General features: G+C 42.6%; 2 protein-coding genes across 5 annotated transcripts in view; one reads left to right on the top strand and one right to left on the bottom strand.

Moving 5' to 3' along the window:
* The window catches only part of LOC138608401 (myocyte-specific enhancer factor 2D homolog), a 32,145-nt gene extending 27,244 nt beyond the window's left edge, over positions 1–4,901 (top strand). For all 4 annotated transcript variants that reach the window (XM_069680977.1, XM_069680975.1, XM_069680976.1 and 1 more), the window contains one exon: positions 85–4,901. In XM_069680977.1, the coding sequence (XP_069537078.1) occupies positions 85–556 (472 nt within the window). In that variant the 3' untranslated portion in view covers positions 557–4,901. The remainder of the gene's footprint in view (positions 1–84) is intronic.
* Positions 4,902–7,114: 2,213 nt separating this feature from the next.
* LOC138608888 (transmembrane protein 79-like) lies at positions 7,115–15,557 on the bottom strand. The gene is made up of 5 exons (XM_069681473.1): positions 15,426–15,557; positions 12,473–13,269; positions 11,609–11,803; positions 11,296–11,518; positions 7,115–8,676 (listed from the first exon to the last, which is right to left on the bottom strand). Exons 2-5 carry the CDS (start codon positions 13,239–13,241, stop codon positions 8,484–8,486), a joined length of 1,380 nt encoding a protein of 459 aa, XP_069537574.1. The 5' UTR covers positions 13,242–13,269; positions 15,426–15,557; the 3' UTR covers positions 7,115–8,483.
* Positions 15,558–15,650: the final 93 nt, after the last annotated feature.

Here is a 15,650-nt window from a genome sequence, read left to right as displayed (position 1 = left end):
CATCTGTCTGTTTGTTTCTCGCCTTTCCTCTTCATTCTGCCCTTATTGTCTTCCTCTCTCTGTCCTCTGTGACCCCGTTCTCAGGCCGGTGACTCACATACCTCAAGGCGCCATGCTGACCGTCAACACCAACTCTGGCGTGAGCATCAAATCGGAGCCCATCTCGCCCGGCCGCGATCGCAGCACCCCCTGCCCCCCTCCATCTTCCAACACGCCGTCCTCGACCTCAGCTGGAACCATCCTGACCGCGCCGCCGCAGTACCCCGGCTCCCTGCTGTGCCTGGAGCCCCCGACCGGCCGCTCGCCTGCGGACAGCGTGAGCAGCAACGCCAGCTCCTTCGAAGGCAGCGATCGCGATGACGCCGGCGCAGGAGGCGGAGGAGGCAGCGCAGGCGGAGGAGGAGGAGGCGGCGGCACTGCAGGAAGTGTTGGCCCCGCCAGCCGTAACGTGCCACCCGATTTCAGCCCCTCGGCCGAGCTCCTCAGGGCGGCGAACGAGCCGGAGCAGGAGGGAGGGAACATCAAGCGCATGAGATTGGACGCCTGGGTCACATAGAGTCTGTGCACCCACAGAGAGGGTTTGGTGACACTGAAACACCCACAAACACGCACCCACATTCATCCTTAAACCCCCACTGCCCCACCCCACCCCACTGCCATGTGACACTATCATCACACATCTGCCTCTGTCCAAAATTATACAACTCAGCTGCGTCAACCAGACTTACGAGGCTTTGCCAAAAAAACAGAATAAAAATGGGGCTCTCGCTCCGAGCGAGGAGACGACGGCTTCGTGCTCAGCTGGATACTTTGTCCCGGGTCGGCCCTTGAAAAGAAGGACGGTAGATTTTTAAAGCCTTCTTGCTTGAATGAGCTCCCCCTATAGTCATTTTTATTGTTAGAACACTTATCTCTCACATGGTTTCTGCATAACCGTCATGTATTTACATCCAGCTCTGCTACATCGTCCGCAGTGTGATTGGTGGCTTGTCGTCATTACGGGACTTTTGCTGTATGATTCACTCTTTGAAATCCAGCGTCGCTTGGATCGTGTGCGCTTCATTCTTCCATTGAGTCACTTCCAAACTGCACTTTTGGATAATCTGGACTAGTCTGAGGACTGAGCGTTTTTCTGGCACTGAGCACACAGACTCACACGGGGTCGTCTGGGGTAAGAAGAGGAGGACCTGCCGGAGTGCCAATATCAAACCTCTCGCTACAACAAGAAAAAATGCCAAATGCCTCTCACACGCGGTGCAGGGAAACTGAAAAATATCAATCGCACTGTCACGGAAAAAAAACAAACAGAACTAGGAACTGATTCTTTGAATTTTGTGGCGCTCTCTCCTCAGGCTGAGCGCTCCTCCTCCCGTCCTCTCTCCTCATCTCCTCTGGAAGTTGGATGGAAATCTGTGGCAGCAGAGATCCAGCCTGTCACTCAGCTTATAACCAGGAGTAGATGCCATCCAGTTAAATGCATAGTGAGTTTTTTGAGCCGTTGCTGGCTGTTTTTGAGGTAGGGAAGTATTTGGTTCTTTCAGTCCAAGTGTTCTTTATCTGTTGGTATTTAAAAAAAAATCTGTTTTAAAGGTCTGTTAGTCGTCCACGAGTAGGAATTCTGACTTTGTATAAAAATCACTCCTTATACAAAAGCTTTGATGTCCTCTTTAGCTCTCTCTAGCTCTCCTTAGCTCTTTGCCGTGTTTGGAAAAGTGAAAGGAAAAAGACATTTTCTATATTTCTACCGCTTCAGTTGGCGACAGAGTAAAAATAGCTTTTCAGCTTCAAACGACGTGTATGTACATATGAATATATTTGCATAGACTTTGCTAGGTATCCCTAAAAACAAGCAATGTGTTGATTCTCAGTGGATCTGTTTGCATATATGAGTGTGAATTTGATATGTGCAGGGGTAAACGCCACACTAGGCCGTGCTGGTGGATCGGACTCGTTTCAGTAAACCTATTTTATGCTCGTGTTGATGGTGTGTGCACTTTCTGTCCCTCACTCACAGAGGCCTGCTTGGTTGTGGTGTCATCATATTCTCCTACCACACACTTTTAAAAACCCACGATCAAAGTCAAGTCGTCCATAAGCACCTGAACATGAATGATTAGGACACTGCCATCACTTGTAGTTTAGCTAAGAGATAAATCACTTCTTTGACGCATAAATAATCATGTTAAATCGTAACCACGGTAAGCAGACACAGGTTTTTGCCTTTTTTCACTTAGAAATGAAGCCAAGAAATTGGCTGCCAAGTGCTGTGTTTGTGTTTAACTGTATATTTTCTAGTTCAAACCGTCTGAACCATTTCAAGTTAGCGTATGAGTGTGTACACAGGTTGTTTATAGCCTACAAATAGAACGTTTCTCCTGATAGCTCGACCTTTTCCTCTAGCGAGACGATGCTCAACGCGCAGACTGGTGTTGTCAACAATCCTACACTTTCAATGAGTGTAGGTGAAGTAAAGGAAGTGCCCATAAGGATTGCATTGGTGCGTCGAGTCGCAGCCCACAGCAGACAGTGAAAGCAGTATTTGGCACTGACATTGTGGGTTTGTGGAAAAAGACTGGTGTTCCACTATCAGGTCACTTTTCCGTCCCTCTTTCGAACAGTATGCTAGCTTTTCTCTCCGCTTATTTCAGGTTTTTCTTCCGTCAATCATCTCTGGTAAACATTTGAAATTTCAACACTTTCACCACAATCTGACTCTAAAACTGTTAAAAAAACTTTTGACTTTGACATTTTGGGAAATGCTCATTTGCTTTCGTAACTGGAGCTGCAGAAGCAGGTTAGCTTAGCAGGAAACAGTAGCATACAGCCTGGTTCTTCCAAATGTAACACCCTACCAGGCCTCTATTAAAGAGGGGGTATGATGCTGGTTCACATTTTAACAATAATATCATTTTACAATGTTGGATGTCCACACTAAGTTTGCGCAGCCTCGGCAGGCTTCAGGGGGCTGGCCAATCAGAAGAAAGCAGGCTTGTAGGGGCGGGGTTTCTTAAAGGGACAGAGCTGACTGAGTCGTTTCAGGCTGTATGAGGGCCTGCACAGAGCACCAGTGTGAGAACAATTAGGTTTTTTTTGTAACTGTAAATTATACTAAGCTACCCTACAGGTATTTCAGAGTGAAATATGAAGCTTGAAATTAGCAGAATACCGCCCCTTTAAGGCCGTGTTCATGCTATATTGTTTAGACTATAATAACCGCATTTAAGAAGACGAAAGGTTAAGTTACGTTTCCATCCACTGTTGTTATCAAATATTAGAATTTGGGTTTACAATTTTACATCTCTGCAGATGTTTAAGTCACATGCTTTATCTACGCTCTGAATTGTGTGCCAACACATTAACGTTAACATCAAAGCACTTTGTAAACATTCTGTTTTTAAAGGTGCTGTATAAATAAAGTTATTATTCACACTTTAGCCAAAAGTAAAAACGTCCATCCATTATCTATAACACTTATCCCGTTCAGGGTCGAGGGGTTTCTGGGGCCTATCTCAGCTGTCATTGGGCGAGAGGCTGGGTACATTCTGGACTGATCGCTAGTCCACCACAGGGCTGACACATAGAGACATACACACTCACAATCACACCTATAAGGCAATGTCACCAATGGACCTAACGAGCATGTCTTTGGACCGTGAGAGGAAGCCGTGAGAACATGCAAACTACACACAGAAAGGCCCCCTACAGCAGAACCGGGATCGAAACCAGGAACCTTCTAGCTGTGAGGCAACCGAGCTAACCACTGCAACACAGCCCAAAAAGAAGTGTTTCCTGTCTTTATGCTAGGCTAAGCTAACTACTGGCTGCAGCTTCATAATAACCGCATCAATCTTCTCCACCCGTCTGCAAGAAAACAAAAGAGCGTGTTCCCTAAAATGTTGAATTATTTCTTTACAACATCCAACCGCTGACCGGGTCGCCCTCAGACAGAGCTGATGATCTGTTTTACCTCGCAGTCATTTCCATTTAACAGAATAATTTCCTTGTGACCCGTTTGTGGGCGCTGATGGTCGACTGAAACGTGACACCACACCGGTTGAGGTTTGTTCATGTATAAAAGGTTCTCTGTCCAACTAGCCGTGTAGTCACAAGACAATCTATATGAGAAACGAAACCTGCACCCCTGTTACCTGTTGTGTACAATGTTTTTTAGATTCTCACTATTTTTGGATTAATTTGTGCTGGTGACAGTTCCATTGTCTATTATTATTATTATGATGATATTATTATGGAGCTTTTATTTTATTGCTATTTTGTGTAGGATAGTCGACAGTTTAATTTCTCTCTCTTATTTTATCTTCCGTATCATAAACATATAGTACTGGTTTCCTTTGTTTAAACAACTTGCTGAAAATTGCACGATCAGTTATTGTGGTATTAGCAAATGCAATGAAGGAAATACCAGTTAAATGCTGCAATTTTAATTAAGATATAGAATATATTTATAAAAACGGGAAACAACTGAAATTAGTAATTCATGAAATTTGAAACATGTAAATGCATGGGATACAGGTAACAGTAAAACGTATGTTACACACAGTAATGATTACGGACATGCATCACAAGCGAGTTCGACATCGACTCCGAATAATGTAGCATATGAAATACTAAAGATGAAATTTATAGCTAATATATTGTGTTGAGCTAGTCTGCTTTGGGTTTTTGTTGTAAAGAAAATATTTCTTTTGTTGTTTTTTTGAGAATGATATACAGTTTGTGTATATTTTCATATACAAAGTATGCACTGATATGTTATTGAAATTCTATACCGCTTTTACAAAAAAAGTGTTTGTTGTACCAAAGTATCCAAGTCCCTTGAGACCTTACCCTTTTTGCGTATGTTTTACCGTATTTTATATATTAAATAGACAAACTGAGTGAAATGAACTGGAGTCTGGTTTATTTTGTAACCTGGCGTGAAGCTGAAAAACATAAATGTGCTTACTGTGTGACAGAACAAAACTGCCTCTAATGTCCTTAAAGCTGCTGTGAGGAACTTTGGGTTGATTTTGGCGCCCCCTGTGGACAAAGCCGTACCTCTTTTCTCTTTACTGATTTTGTCCTGTACGTGCTTAAGTGGTGGTTTTTAACAGTCTCATCCAGCTTTCTTTGACAGTCATATGTATCACTCACTTTAACTTATTGCCCTGGAAAATGTAAACAAAGGCAGCGTGCAGTTAACCGCTTCGTCTGACACCTACCCCCCCCGCCAGCAGTTTCAGGCATTAAAAATAACTATATAGAAATAATCAATCTTGTCGCTGATGGTCTGGTTTGCTTTTGTAGCTCATATAGAGTCATCAGAATTAATTTCAGTCTGATTCATAACCGGTGAAAAACTCCTCACAGGAGCTTTAATTTGGGCACTGGTTTAGCTCAGTGGTTAAATCGCGCGGCCCATGTACAGAGGCTACAGTCCTCGACGAGTGTACTACCCACTCTCTCTTCCCGTTTCCAACACTATTCACTGTCCTCTCTCTCAATAAAAGCGCAACATCCTCAATCTGAAACACTTCCTCCTGAATTCACAGAACATGTAATTCATTCCCTTTCAGGAAGGTGTCTTTCTTTTCCTCTTCTACTCGTCGCCACAGTTCCAAACGCGTGCGATGAAACTTCATTTCACGCTCGGGCATAACTAGAAGGCTAAATTTAGTCAACTTCTTCCTTTGGATGAAGCAGCGACTGTGTCAGCGAGTCAACGACGACGCCTGATTGCGATTAAGGAATAGTTCGGTAATGCTACAGCAACAAATAACACCCCTTTATATGGTAAATGGACAAAGCGCTTTTCTAGTCTTCCGACCACTCAAAGCTCTACATGAGACATTCACCCTTTCACACACTGATGGCGGAGGCTGCTATGTAAAGTGCCAGTCTCCAATCAGGATCTAATCAGTCATACACTGATGGATTTGCCTTCAAGAGCAAATTGGGGTTCAGCGTCTTGCCCAAGGACTCTTCGACTATAGCAGTCAGGGATCGAACCGTCTGTAGATTTGTCTGCATTTAATAAGAAGTGTTCATCCTGTCCTTTAAAACCTATGCCCTTATTTATTTTTATTCTTTTGATATATTCTGGGGTTTAAATGACTAATAGGTACAAAAAGTTCAAGAGCTTGGAAACGGGCCACAGTGACTGCAACATGACCCCTGGGGTCAGATGTGATCGATCGAATCCACAAAGTGCTCGTTTTTATCACCGACAGGCTCAGATTAAATGATTCGTCACGTCTTGTGGTTTTTGTTTTGTCCCATCTGTTAACTTGAAACTTCAGAGTCATGACGCCACATTTGTTGTTGTTCAAGACCGGCTGCATTTCTTTTATGTTTCATTTGTGCTCTAACTTTTTGGTTAAAAGGCTTCACGGAAGACAAACATTTAACAACTAGAACTGTAATCATGATTCTTGTTGACCAGTCAGATAATCCTCGTACAGTTACGTTTCATTTAGGGATGCACGATATTGGATTTTTTGCCGATATCCGATATGCCGATATTTTACAACTCATTCACCCGATTACCGATACCGATATTTTTTCCCCGCACACCTAATTGCAGAGATCATCAACTCTCTTCTGTATTGGAATTAGCGTACAGTATAATGGTGATACTCTTATCACATTTGTTACAACGGTCGGGGTGACGGGTCTTGAGATGGTTAATCAAGTTTGTAGTGTTGAAAGACTTTGCCTTGGCTCCTCCTCGCATCACCGAAGCTGAGCAGTCATTGCAAATAGCAGGTTTGCTTTCTATTTCAGACACTTTGAAAAACTTCCACACCACGGACATTTTGGCTTCTAACTCGCTCATGCTGCAGGTAGACACACGTGACGTCATCACGCTGCGCCGCGCAGGTCTTCTTCGCGCTGGGGACATTGCGCCGAGGTCGGGCATTTAATCAAGTATGAAGCAGCCCATTACCTTATGGGTTAATAATATTGGTGGATATCGGTGTGTTGGCCGATATCGGCCGATACCGATAACGTGCCGATAATATTGTGCATCCCTAGTTTCATTTGGTCTGAATCATCAGCTTTCACACAATGTTTGTTGACATGTTTTATTGAACTCTTCAAAAATATTGATCAGTTTTTTCGTTCACTCATACAGTTTAAAACAAAGAAAAAGACTTTATAAAACAAGTTAAGCAGCTATAAACAAATAAAATCGGTTTATTTATAAAATATAGATGCATTTAACAGTCTGGTATAAATATATAATTGTATCATTAGCATCAGCTCCAGTGATACATAAAACCATCTGATAAATCCCTTAAATATTTACTTTTGACGTCTTAACATTTCAGGTTTCATGTCTCAGTTTTGTGTCTTCGTGTTGCTGCATCACATCCGAACACGGGACTCATCACACGGACACTCAAACACTAGATTTTTATCGGCCTAAGGCAAGGTGTGGTACACATAGCTTAAAGATTTCTGGTGGAAATTCAGACAATGGACACAAACTGTAAAAACAGCTTTGTAGAGTTTTAAATGTACATACAGGTAAGAGCTTCTGTTGTTGGCTTCACTCTTTACCACCATTACTGCAGTTTGTATTCACAGGAGGAAGATTTAAGGTACAAAGTAACCCACAACCTTTCATGTCTTTATTTCTATGTCAAAAAAATGTAACTCTAGAATTTCATTTTTTTTATACTCATGGCACTTTCTGTTAAGTATAAGCAAAGTATTAACATTAAGGCATTACCTCTCCTTATACCATTACTGTTTATTGGTAGTGGCAGGTCCATCATTCGTAAACCCAAATTATTCAAATGCATGTAATCCAGTTAAATGTTAGCGCATTGATACCATCGTCACTGTTTTATATACGCTCGTTTACACTGTGTGTTGGCAGCGAATTAAAGATATAATCAAGAGACTAATCAATAAACTAAGTCGTGATTAAGCTCACTGATGAAAGCCCGTTAATTTGCTGTAGTTTTTGCTATAAAGATCTGGGTGTCGAGAAGTTTGCCAACCACCACAGGAAGGAAAAACCTGCTGTGCTGATGGATACTATGGCTGGACAAACAAAGAGAGATTTACTTAATACAATACTTGCACAATAATGCAGATGAAGAAACACAATGTATTTGTCCCCTATGTAAACACTGACCACATCTGCAATCAAAAAAGTGTCTATAAAAAAAAATCAACAGCAACTTTTGCAGTTTTTTTTTGACAGCAGAAGATTAATTTTGGCAAGGGGAGTGACAGAAGGAGAAGCAGCAGCCACAGTGAGCTTAATGTGTTGAACTTTGGCTGTATTTATGACTAAATAGCTGCTCAAGCTGTGTTTGCTGTAGGCTGGACTTCCTGTTTCCATGTGTCGTCTAATAAACCAGTTCTGAATTCATAAAGAAGACAACTTTACAAGACACCAAAAGAAACCAGCCAACATGTCCGCCCGACTGTTTCCGAGTCGTGACATTAAAGTCTCCTTACGATGATGCCCTTTAACCCCACCAGCGCTGCCGGGGAGGAGGAGCTGTGGTGGGCGGGGCTACGTCGAACACCGCCCCCTGTCCCATTGACGAGCAGATGTAGTACAGGTTGGCTCCCAGCATGACCAGTATGGGGAGGAAGGAGAGGCCGAAGCCGAGGCCCCGGATGGTGCTGCCCAGAGAGAGGCAGAGCCAGTAGATCAGCCTGCGGCACAGGAAATAAAATCATGTGACCAACGAGAGGTGTGACGATTTATAATCAGCTTGATTTGAATAAATAATCACAGGAAGATGTGATCACGACTCACATCACCTCCTACACCCACTCTAATGTTGCAGCAGAGCACAAGACGACTCAGCTCCTTCAGGCCTTTCATCAGTTTCTGTGTCGAGTGTCGATGACTCAAAGGATCCGGTTTAATAACTTAATAGATGCTTTTTTACTCGTCTTTATTTTCTCTCATGTTTTAGAGTACTTTTTTTTCAGAGGCCGCAGGAGTCACAGCGGAAACATGATGCGCATGAGGCAGTTAGAGTCTGATTCATAAAACGATAAGAGCTTTGGGGTCTGCTTGTCTTTCAGTAGTGCACTTTGAATCTTGTCTGTGTGGTTAAATTAGTGGATATGTGAATGATCTGCATGTAAATGTGATATCATGAACACTGTGACCCCGTGGTGCCATGTTTTACAGTACCTGAGATGATTTTGGAGCTCAGGTAGACCCAAAGACGATCAATATAGAATATAAAAGGAGTTTAAGTTTACTATGAAGTATTAAACTGTCCTTTTCCCCTCCCCGTCTCGTCTCTGTACTCCTACTCATGTGTTGTTTTTAATGTATATCTTTGTGTAACTCTAAAACTGTTAAAGATTTACAGGAAACAAAAGGAGACAGGAAATGGGGAAAGAAATGGACAGGGAAGAATATTTGAGAGATAAATAAAAGAGGAAATAAAAGAACAAAAAAAAAATGAGGATAAGGAAACTAAAGAAACAGAAAACAAAAGAAAAAAAGATGAGAACGTTCACAGCGCTGAATAAATCACCTGGTTATGTAACCCTATAGTTGGTCAGACAGGTTCAGTCCCCAGCTCAACCAGTTTATTTGGAAGTGAAAAGATGACTGCATCCAAAAATGGCTCTAATACTGGTCCGTCAACTTTGCACGTAGGCCGCAGTCAGAACAACACGACATAACAGGAAGTAACTGAACATTAATAACACAAAGCAAACTAAAGCAAAGTTAACGTTCAGCCTGGTGTTTTTAGCCGCGACCTCACTCCCTCATTTACAGAAGAGAGGACGGACAAACTCAGCAGGAGTTTCTGCACAAACCCACATCAACTTGTTTGCTTTGGAGGTTTGGCAGATATCTGTTTTGACCACATCAAAGTTAGCAAGTGTTAACAGGATGTTTTCACAAGCTAGACTTTTTTTTTTTTTTTTGTCATCTGAAGACCCAGAGTTAATTTCCTTTATAAGCCAGAGTGCAAACAAAACGTCTGCAGACTTCACACTGAATGTCAGATAGTGTTCTGGCCTTTCACAGTGTTTAGTTAGCCTCAGCTAATTAAGCTGTAGCTCATTAAGATAAAAGTTATAAGTTTTCCATCATTATGGCATTGTTTCAAAATGTGAAAGAAAGTTGGATTTTCAGTTTTGGGGTGTTGGAAAAAGATGATTGTGTGTCTTTCTGTGGATTTTGCAGATTTTCCTTGAGCATGACGGACGCTGGCATTGTTTTCTAAAGCTGTAATTGTCTCTATTTAGCTTCTATAGCTCCTTTTACACTGCCAGTTCAAGACGGGATTATTTCGCCTGTTACACCTCGTCTTTTACGTCTTTTTTTGGGGGCCTTCTTATGCCTTTATTTTAGAGATAGACCGATATGTTTTTTTCAGGGCCGATACCGATACCCATTATTAGTAGTCAAGAAGGCCGATAACCGATATTTGGAGCCGATATTCATTTGCAGTCAAAATTTTGAATAATACAAACTCCAACACTTAACTTTGTTTAAATGCCTTTAAGCATATGTTTATTAAACAAACAAACAAAAAGCGCAGGGAGTTCCCAGGGTCAGCAGCATCTCTTATAAAGTTAACTGAACATTTAAATAAATAAATAAATAACTTCCTGAAGTTTTATAAAGTAAATAACACAAAGTTAAATAAAATTTGCAAAGAAATGAACTGTCTCTCCTCTCCGCCGTGTGTGTGAGCACTCTGCATGCACAGCTTTCACTGCTGATTGGCTGTTACCCGTGCCAGTCTGCAGACAGAGAGGCGCGGCTGCATCAGAGCCAAAATAACCCAGTTTGAAATTGATCTTTTATCGGCCGTCGGATTAAAAAAAAAGGCAGATGCCGATATGCGTCAAAATGCCGAATATCGGCGCCGGCCAATAATCGGTCTATCCCTACTTTATTTAGAGAGAGGACAGTGGATAGTGTTGGAAACAGGGGAAGAGAGAGTGGGGGCTGACACGCGGTAAAGGGTCGAGCCTGAGGGTACCGCGTCTAGGACTATAGCCTCTGTATATGGGCTGCTGATTTAACCGCTGCTTGGTTCAATGTAAAATGGCAAAGGTGGCGTAAGGGCGGAACCTGAAAGTCTGATGAGTGTTGCCTCAGCCTCTTTTACACTAAACTAGTCCCTCCGATGAGCAGGAGGGAAACCAATGTGGAAACTGAGTTTGATTCGGCTGATATTTAAAAAGCAACATTCAGGATTTTTACTCCAAACACAAGAATCATCTCCCCCTTCCCCTTCCCCTGGTTAAGATTCCTAATACTGAACAAGGTGCGACGGTGAGGACACATACCTGCCGAACACAAATATGATGGTGAGCAGCGGCACCAGCTTGACCAGGTCCTGGCTGACGTAGGTCGCCATGACAGCCAGCTGCAGGAAGAAGAATAAGAAGAGTGCGAGCGACTCGTTGACGTAGTGCAAGTGCACCGCCACCTCTTTTCTCATCAGTTTACTCTGATAGAGGGGCTTCAGGGCGCTGTATCGCAGCCGGGCCACGCCCTGCACCACCACACCTGCACAGAGACAAAGGTCAATGTTAATGGCTGACAGCTTTCTTTTGACAACATTGTTTTAATGCATAATGAAGTTAACACATAGCTTACCGAGCAGGATGGGGATGGAGGCGAAGAAGGAGCAGCGTAGTGTGTACACCACCCTGAGTGGGGGGTTCCCCAGCAGCGGGGAGTCAAAGGGCAGGAAGGCGTAACCTCCCCACACCAGCAGGGGGAAGATGATCGCTGCGGCCGCCGTCGCCAGAGCCAGCCTCAGCCGTTCACCGCACAGGTGCTCACACAGGTCTGAGGAAGGGAAGTGTGATTATTTGAAAAGGATGGTGACAGCAGTGCAGAGAGGATGAGACTGAGGCTGTATAAACAATATAAAAGACATGAATTGGCCTAAAATGAGGGAGTATCATGCTGTTTCACTTTTTAAGACACATTTTACAATGTTGGAAGTCCAGACTAAACGTGGGTGAAGTTTCAAATCTGTAGGTAAAAGTGTGTTGGAGTAATCCCATTTGTGATGTCACAAATCGAGCCTCGGCAGGCTTCAGGGAGCTGGCCAATCAGAAGAAAGCGGGCTTGTAGGGGCGGGGTTTCTTGAAGGGACTGACTGAGTCGTTTTAGGCAGAGGCTGTATGAGGGCCTGCACAGAGGAGGAGTTTATTTAACTGTAAATGATGCTAAGCTACTCTACAGGTCTCACAGAGTGAAATATGAAGCTTGAAATTAGCATGATACCAACCTTTAATTTTTACCCTGCTGTCATAATCTCTGGCCTTTTTTTACAGCACTTACATATTGACTTGTAACAGCGGGAAAGCAAACGTGTTATTAAAAACCTTGATGATGTCTCTGTTGTGTTCAATGCTTTTCCCGACTGTGACACGCCAAAATGTCGCGAGAAGAGAATATTTTTAAACCTTAAAAAAAATGTGTAGTAAAGTCTAAAGTACAGAGACTCACAGTACTTGTCGTCCTGCTCCTGTTCTGTCCACTCCGGGTGATACTGCACCCTTGAGTCCGCCTCCATCGGCTCCTCCTGTTTCTCCTCCCTCTCTATCAACAGCCGGCTCTCCTCTGGGAGCTCTTTGCTGGACAGACGCACGATGGTGACGTGTGGAGTGAAACCCAGAGCTGGTTTCTCTGACATCCAATTTGTGTCTTCTTCTTCCTCCTCCTCGTGCTCATCGTCTGCCAGCGAGCCGTCCCCTTTGTCGTCCCTCTGCACCAGGATCTCGTCGTCCCTCCACCTCTCTCCCTCCGGCATGCTCTCCCTCCACTTTGCATTGCTCTTCATGTCGCTCTCCGCCTGGCTCTGATCCTCCGACAGGTCCTGGCTTCCTCCGCTGATGCCCGTGTCCCTCTCTTCAGGCTCGGACACCCTTTTTTCTGACCCGGTTTCATCATCATCGTCGTCCGTCTGAGGCCTCCTGTCTTTGTCTCCGGGCCAGGGCAGAGTGCTCGGCTCCAGATGAGCAGAGCTGGTCACTTCTTCTTCTTCCTCCTCCTCCTTAAATTCTTCTTCTACCCCGTCTGTAATCTCCCCATTGTCCTCTTGTGGCGTTTTACTGCCTGCTTTCTGTGGCTCTGCAGGTGAAAGTACCACCTCCTCATGTATATCAGAGATTAAACCACCTTGTCCAGACATGCTGGAGTTATCATCTTCTGTTCTCTCTTCAGCGGACACTTGTTGCCCTGTCAGGACTCTGAGGGGGAACAAAGAGTCTTCCATTTGCTTTTGCCAAATGTGTTGTTTCTACCTGTGAGGAGAGAAAGTTAGAGCCATGTTGAAACCAGCCTGCTTCAAAAAGACAATCAAAGTTTACTGTTTATCAAGGGTGTGTTGCCGTGTGAGGCTGGTCCTGCCCCTGCACATGCCCACGTGTTGTAAAGAGCAAGTGTGAGGATGTGCTGCTGTCAGTCCTGTGTGAGTGTGTGTCAGCACATCAGGCAAATAACATTTAAATATTGTTATAAACATTATATAACTATTACCTTCATGTAAGTGTAGAATAATACAAAAAGAAATATCACAAACAGCAAATCCAGTGGATGTTAACTTAAAAAAAAAAGCTGCAACGATTAATCGATAAGTTGTTCAAAAGAAAATTGATCGCCAGTAGGGATGTGCACTTTAACCAGTTAACCGAACGTAATGAATTTTACGTTTTGTTGTTGTTAGCAGAGCTGAGCCTGAGAGGAGAGCAAAATGAAACGAGCCATAAGGGCAGCGTGTGGGACTATTTCAGACAAAACGACAGCAACGACGACTATGTTACTTGTAAACTGTGCAGTGCAGTACTTAAATACAGCGGCGGTACAAGCAGAATGCAATACCACATGTGAAGCATACACCCACAAGCATCCCGACCGGAGGGTCCAGCGCAAGTTTCTCAAACCTTTTTTTTTTTTTTCACCGAGGGAGAACCGATCGAAAAAAACTTGCACTACGTGCACATCCCCTATCACCAGCTATAATATTTATATTTCAGTCATTTTACAAGTAGAAATGTCAAATATTTCCTGAGTCCAGCTTCTCAAAATGACGATTTCCTGCTTTTCTTGGTCACTTATGACAGTAAATTAAGAGTCTTTAGGTTTTCGACTGTTTGTTGGACAAATGAAATTTGAAGACGTCATTTTGGACTAAAAGATTAATCAATTAGTCGTGAAAAATGATCAAAAATAATCAAAATAATCCCTTGTTGCAGCCCTAGATGTCTATTCAAGTAGGAAATATACTTTAACTAGTAAAACTAACAAACTACACTTTTATTGTCAATAAATCTGGTGAATACTTCCTCGATTAAACAGTGAATTGTTTGGTGTATAACATACACAACCTGATTGTTTTGTCAAGTTCAAACCCCAAAGAGATTCAAATTTTCAAACTAGAGTGCGACATCTTTACATTTGAGAAGCAAATTTGTGAAAATTTAAATATAACTGAAAAGAGATTATCAACATTATTGGCAACTTACTACCTAAGTCCACTCTGTACACTCTTAATGTCCTTGTGGGGAAATTTTTGTTGGACTCAGCACTTCAGTGCAGATTTCAACAAATACAATCCAAGCACACAAATCCTTACAAAGACAATTAAACAAAGTATAACAATAAATGACCAGTTTCAAAACCCAACATCTACATCTCCAAAGCTAACACCACATATAACAATTGCAGCAATATGTTGCACTGGGTATATTTTACTTGAGATGGATATCAGACTGATGCTTATTCATCATCAGTCATGCTACACAAACTACTTAATTAAAAGTAAACTTCATTTCCTACTAGTGTAACTCAGTCCAACTTTGTGATATCTGCAAGGCAATTATTAACAGAAAACACTGATACATCTCAGCTAGGGAAGTTAAATAAACATGGCTGCATTCCTGTTCTATGAAGACACATGAAGTAGCCTGGACTTTGCCTGTCTGATACACATACGTACAGTAGCAGCAATAGCAGCATTAGTAAATATCATTAGGTTTAAGTGATGTGTGATTTGCCTTCTGTGTCTATTTTACCTTACATAGTTTTACTTCTTCAGTGTTAATACGTCCTAAATTAATGCCCAACAATGCTCAACAAACACCAATGCCATACAGTGAGAGCTGCTACAAAGAAAACACAATTTCAGCTTACAAATAGTCTGAACTATCAGCACAATCTACTTTTAACTTTCCACTTAAAAACACATCTTCGTGTGGTTCAGATTAATTTAAGAGTGAAGATTTCGCAACGCTTTTTTTTCCACTCCTAAATATAGAGCTGATTGGGCCTGTTGTACAGCAGGAAGGAATGTAGTTTCAGGCTAAGGCTAGAACTTGTTTAGCTGCTCAATATTTACGACTGACTCTTGCTAATGTTAGCTAACAACAGAAAGATATTGACCGTTAATTTGGACACAAACCTGTTTTCCTTTTTACTCCGGCCACATCACCGAAACTTTAATCCGTCACTTTGTGGATAAGTAGATATCTCACTCGTTTAGTTGTTTCTCGCTGCTCAAGTCAGAAGGTACCTGGCAGGTGTGACCAGGTGCTCAATCCATTCTTTAACCAAAGAGTAGGAAAAAAGTAAGATGTATCACTCTGCTTCTTTTCCACTGACTCAAAACGGCATAAAAAAAAAAGAG

Source organism: Semicossyphus pulcher, unplaced genomic scaffold (assembly GCF_022749685.1).
Source record: "Semicossyphus pulcher isolate SPU_LCO1_2020_fin unplaced genomic scaffold, fSemPul1.0.p SCAF_5, whole genome shotgun sequence".
Taxonomy (NCBI): Eukaryota; Metazoa; Chordata; class Actinopteri; order Labriformes; family Labridae; genus Semicossyphus; species Semicossyphus pulcher.
This window is presented reverse-complemented; position numbering and strand designations above follow the sequence as displayed.